Source organism: Contarinia nasturtii, unplaced genomic scaffold, assembly GCF_009176525.2.
Source record: "Contarinia nasturtii isolate CC-2019 unplaced genomic scaffold, AAFC_CNas_1.1 Cnas_scaffold_3075, whole genome shotgun sequence".
Classification (NCBI taxonomy): domain Eukaryota; kingdom Metazoa; phylum Arthropoda; class Insecta; order Diptera; family Cecidomyiidae; genus Contarinia; species Contarinia nasturtii.
In genome coordinates this window covers 1-6,555 of record NW_022200387.1, presented here as the reverse complement: position 1 = coordinate 6,555, position 6,555 = coordinate 1, and the positions used below count along the sequence as shown (strand labels likewise).

Here is a 6,555-nt window from a genome sequence, read left to right as displayed (position 1 = left end):
AGATATAATTCAACCTTCATTTGTTGGTGACGAAAGATTGTATATTTTAAAAATAGTCAACACTCAAGCCAAATTAGAAAAGTACGGAGATTCGTGCTATAAAGAGTTTCAAAATCTTCATTACACACCATTACAAAAACGTGAATTTGAAACCATATCGGTAAATATAAAAGGTTGGAACGGACATTTCATACCATTTCGTCACGGCATATTAACTTTAAAACTTCACTTCATCAAAAAAAATGAGTAAATCACGTGAACACGATGTTTACGCACAATATTATTTGCTTCAAGCCAATAACGGTATTAGTGCTGTTTATTCTTTACCAATGCATCAAAAAGGGTATGGTATCGGATCATTTTTTGGCGGATTGTTTCGTTGTGCTTTTCCATTACTGAAAAAGTCATCAGCTGCTGTAGGAAATGAAATAATGAAATCTGGTGCAAACGTGATTTGCGATATTGGAAATAATCAAGATGTTAAGTCATCAATTAAGAAACGAGGGAAAGAAGCAGTTAATAACCTCAGTAAAGTGTTTGGCGAAAAAATGTTCGGTGCAGGGTATACTACACAAAGCGCGATGAAACGTGTTCATTCCGATACATACCGTTGTGGAGAGAAGAAGCGTAAAGTTGATAGTAAAACATCGAAAACAAAACAAAGAAAAAAACCAAATAAAACGAAAAAACCAAAAAAAAACAAAAAGACGAAGAAAGAAATATTAGATATATTTTCATAATGGCATTTATAGCGTCGCATAAAAATATCACAACAAAAACTGAACTAGATATATTTTCGACTCCACCTACTCAAAACAGCGTAGAGGGTGGTGTTACTGTATGTTATAGGCCAATTTCTTCGCTCTCGGATTCATCACCAATAGAGTTCATTGTTTCGTCAAGCGGTGACGAATATATTGATCTTGCGCGCACCGTATTACACATTGTAGCCAAGGTAAAAGTTCAAAAAGACAAAAATGAAGTGTCTCCAATAAACAATTGGATACATTCCATGTTTTCTCAAGTCGATGTGTATCTGAACCAAAAATGTATAACACCTCCGTCAAATAATTATAACTATAGAGCCTATATTGAAAATTTACTGAATTATAGTGATACTGCAAAAAACTCCCATCTTGCGGGATCCATGTGGTATAAAGATACCAGTAAGTTAATGAACGATAAAAATAATCCTGGTTATGTGGAACGTAAAAAACTAATTGAAAATGGAGAAGTTGAAATGTATAGCAACCTACACTGCGATATTTTCAACTCAGATAAATTTATGATAAACGGTGTTGAAATGTGTGTTAAATTAATTAAAGCAAAAAATGAATTTCATTTAATTGGAGACGACAGTGGTGAAATAGAAATCGTTGAAGCTAATTTATTTGTGCGAAAAGTCAAAATAAACCCATCGATATTAATTGCACATGCTCGTGCGTTGTCTGTAGCAACTGCTAAGTATCCTATCACAAGAGTGGAGGTAAAAACCATTACTATTGGCAGTGGAATCCAGAGCAAATCGTTGGATAATATTTTTCTTGGTCAATTACCTAAAAGATGTATTATTGGGATGGTTGATAGTGGCGCATTTAATGGTTCACCGCATTTGAATCCGTTTAATTTTCAACATTTTAACTATAATTACTTGTCGTTATATCTCGACTCCACCCAAATACCAACAAAACCATTAACACCAAATTTTGCTAAAAAGAAATACACTAGAGAATACTATACATTATTCGAAGGCAGTGGTATAAATTTTGCAGACACAGGAAATTCAATTACACTTGCCGAATATCCAGACGGATACTGCTTAGCAGCTTTCGATTTAACTCCAGATTTATCTTGTAGTGATTCGCACTGGAATATTATTCGAAGTGGAGTGTTACGCGCAGAGATTAGATTTGAAAAACCGTTGGAAAAGACCATTACAGTTATATTTTTCGCAGAATTCGAAAATTTAATTGAAGTTGATAAGAATCGTAATATAATAATAGATTATAGCAGCTGAATTAAAAAAAATGAATACAATACAAATTAATACTTTAATAAATAAGTTTCAAAGAGGAAAAATATTCCACGGAGTTTTTCCTTGCGATGCATTACCTCGTAAAATATCACTTCCCTTTTTAGCTGTAGTGAATTTGTCAAAAAAGTTTGAATTAGGTACACATTGGATAGCAATATACATTGATGAAAATCAAGTAGGATATTATTTCGACAGTTTCGCAATCGCACCAAACAACAAATTCATTTTAAAATTCATGTATACACACACAATTGAATTTTATTACAATGTTGTACAAATTCAACATACTATTTTGACAAAATGTGGTCAATTTTGTTCTTCATTTGTTATAAGCATTCTTAATCAATGTAAAATCGAGAAATTTATTTCGAGATTCAGCACTAATTTATTCATAAATGATATTGTAGTAGACAACATGATAAAGTATTTTAACCATAAATAAAAAATGAAAAAAAATATTGTTGAACAAAAAAGCAAATTTTTATTTTTTCGTTTTCGTGAACAAATTTTTTCTTACAGCTAAATACTTCACTTGTATGAATTACCATCCAAACGGTAAAGTAAGAATTCTTTCATTACCGACTCGTTTTCTCTTCTTTGCATTAACTTTAAACGAATATTCCGTTTCTGTAGAAAAGACATAACTATCCTTTGTTCTTAAAATTTTCCTATCAACTAGCTTGACTATATCATCAGGTGAATTATGATTTCTGAGCACCATTTGCTTTAATGTATTAAAATTAATAATTTCTGTATTCTTTTGGTTCAATGTAATTCCTTTAACTTTACAAATTATATTTTCTTCATTATTTGGCGATATAATACGTAATGCGTAACTCTTTTCTGAACTAATAACAGATTCGGTAATATAGCTTCCTACACCATAGTCCTTTGCCAATTCATCTGTTAACTCACCTAGTAAATTACCAAGCTCTAGTCCTGTTTCATTCTCCTTCTGCGTATAAATCACCGAATCGGTATCATAATATAGGACACGATCACCCAATTTGTCTAGATATCGATATAAATGAATTCTTGCCTGAGCAGTAGTATATGCAGCAATGACTACATTCACATCTGGTTGAATGGGTGCACATATATCATGATAGCGATACGAAGCGAGAAGTGAAGTATCAGATAGTGGAAAAAGTGACTGTACTTCTGTTGATGGATTTGTGATTAGCTCTAATAACTCATCTCTCTGTGAAATAAAACATTTCTTACTTTTATTTGGTTTCATACCATATCTTCCCCAAAACGAATTCAACATAATTTTTGCTAAAGCCCTCAATCCTTCATTGTACGAAATTTTGTCTTTTTCCAATAGAATTCCTTCTTGATCGAAAAAGTGCTTAATGTATTCATTTTTTTGTTCATCAGACTCAACTCCCGGTGGAAAACCTGACGCCTCTGTTTTTATTTTCAAAAATAAATTCACATATTCCGAAAAAAGTCCACCAGATTTCGTTATTTTGTTATATTTTGACATTTTGTAGTTCCAAGCTTCATAAATCGTATCTATTTTATAACCTTTTTCTACTGCTACACAAAGTTCATTACTAACGTATGTTCCTATAAATGATCTTTCATCTTCAGTGTGAATACAATCATTTTCATTTCTTTTTTCACCACATTCGCGACATAAAACAAACATCAGGTAATTGTCCATTTTAATTGGAAGTACTGGATGAATTAAATTTCGCGGTGGTATTATACGACACTTAATTAAGCCGTTTATGTTGAAGACATTACGATTTTTTAATTTATCACCAAGAAGGACTGTGGGTATACCCACTGGATACTCACAGTATTTGTTAATATAAGGATATAACGAAGTGACGTCGTAGTAATGTATTTTTTCTCCAGGTGAACATTTATGGTAAAGTCTACACACACCCGTACGTCCGCCGAAAAATGCGTCACGTGGTACAAGTGGCTCAGATTTTAAATGCGGGAGAGTAAAAAGATATTCTGTAATTACAGGCATATCACGTACCAATTGATCAAATTCGTGTTCCCAAATTTCTATCAGATTATATCCTAAGCTCCTGATCTTTTCTGCTCTTAGCATTGTGTTATCGTATAGTACACTAGCAGGCATTTTCTTTTCTCCTGGTAATGTATGGTGTTGAAATGGATAACATTTTTTACACATATGCCACCAGCAGCCGTGAAACGAAAATACTGTACGTGTGGGTTCGTGATATCCGTCAACAACTATATGCTCGTTAATTCGAACTTCGCGACCATTTGATGCGGATATAATATTGATATTTCGGTTATGTGCTTCCCACTCCAACCAATTAATTGCTTTGAATGATTGATTATCGCGTAACCTGTATCCATGGCGTGGCAATATAGGTATCATATTTTCTTCTAAAAAGTTGGTTTTATAAACCTTCATACATGTGGAAGCTACAGTAACTTGATTGAATGGATCAACATGAGTGAGAGGAATCATCATTGAACGAAACTTCAAACATGCTAATCGTAATATGGTGACATCTTGGACACAATATGCAATCAATTCTCTCTTGTTATCAAATAAAATATTATTTGCTGATTCTTCATTGTACCATTCAATAAATTTTTGTTTATCTTTTGGTTTCATGGAATCTGGATCATAATATTCGATATTGGGAATAGGTCCGACATAATTGAAATTTTCAGCTGTGTTGAAATAGTGCGGATAATGTCCCTTACTACTGGTATTCAAACTAAACATTTTTGGAAGTTTTGATAAAGATGTGGCAAAAAAATTCAAAGAATCAATGAAACGGTATCTTCCTATTTTAATTTGAAGTATTTTCGTTCCATTCATTATCAAGGAATCCTCTTTAATTGGCCACGAATTTTTGTGATTATACATATATCGAAGAATCCAGTGACCATCAAATTTCTGCATATTGTGTGCTATTATTATTATTGATTTAAATTTGTCAGGTAAATTACCAAGTTGTGTCATAAATTCGTGTATTATATCATCTTTATCGAAAATACATTGTCGAACACCGCAATTTAAACAATACTCGTCTATATTTTCACTCGAACAACAAATTCCACATGAATACTGTGCTACACAAAGATTTACTTTATGCTCAAACTTATCTTCATTATCAAATAGTGTAGTGTTCTGTGTAGTTTCCAAATCATAAAAAACAAACAGTTTATCTTCGTCACTTTCTTCTTTTGCTGCTTCTTTTGGAATAAAATGATCATGTCGAATAGGTTTAACTTCCTTACATAAGTTACAAAATTTTTCTCCACAGGCGTGTGGATTATTCCAATCACATTTATATCGTACCAAACAGTTGAAACAAATCCTTACATTCAGACAAACTCTGGTGTCTTTATGTCTCTGAAAACAACTTGCATTCACAAAAGATCGATTACACTCGTTACAATGAATTTCTATCGCTTTTTCACAAGGTGGATTAGCAAAACATCTGTCACATTGGAAGCTGCATCCCATATGTGAATGTCTAGTTGCATATGATTCAGCACAATACTCACAAAAATAAGATGTAGCGAAAACGGCTGTGAGCGATTTTATAACTGAATAATGACCGTCATCTAACAGTAGACTTATTACTTTTTTATTACGTAATGGAGAACGATAATAAAGTGAACTACCTGTACGTGAATTGTAAACGTAAATATTATATTCACGTTTCAAATATAATTGAAATTTTTGTATCTCTTCATATCCACATCCAAGTGATGAATCTACATCAGCCGCAGTTGCTATTTGGTTTGCCTCATGAACCAATTCGTCGTGGTTTGGTGGATAAGTTAGAAAATTATACCTATTGATACCATCGTTCCCATCCGCTACGCTCATTCCAACTACTATTGCTACAGGTAAACAAATATTACCATCATTTTCTTTAAGTTTCGGGACATAAAGGGATTTTTGATGGACTTTGTAGTATTTGTCTTTACTTTTTCCTATATTCAATGCTCTAGCACCACCTAATGGCACCCTAACTACATCTACTTTTATAATGAGAGTGTCATCTATCAAAAACTTTGTATTACTTTGTAGTACACTATCTAAAGCATTTAATATGAATCTGGGTGTATACTGATCGAATCTTCTAAATGATATTCCGAAGTCAATTTTCGCATTGCTTGAATTTGAAAATGTAAATCCTACTCTATCTTGGTTTTCAATATTCAACTTTTTTTTTCACGATTGATAAGAGTTGTCCAATAGAAGTAAGCATCCAGTAATCGAGGTTCACCAGATCGGGATTAATCAGTTTTACTTCCATACGCGTACCGATTGTGTCAAATCTTTTGTATTCACGAGAAATGGATGATATTATTTTAACGAAGTCATTATTTTTATCTACATTTCCTCCACCGTGTTGAATTGGTTCATCGCAGTCACCATTCTATCAAAATCAAATTGAAAAAAAACGAAAAAATCATTATATTTTTTTCAAATAAATTAAAAAAAAAATATTTGTTTCGCTTACGTTTGAATCCGTATCGAAACCATTTTCATTAAATGAAAT

The 6,555-nt window shown here is 32.5% G+C and overlaps 1 protein-coding gene across 1 annotated transcript; it reads right to left on the bottom strand.

Annotated features, from left to right (window-relative positions):
* Positions 1-2,576: 2,576 nt before the first annotated feature.
* On the bottom strand, positions 2,577-4,760 carry LOC116349656 (probable DNA polymerase). Its single transcript, XM_031781196.1, has one exon. It carries the CDS (start codon positions 4,758-4,760, stop codon positions 2,577-2,579), a length of 2,184 nt encoding a protein of 727 aa, XP_031637056.1.
* Positions 4,761-6,555: the final 1,795 nt, after the last annotated feature.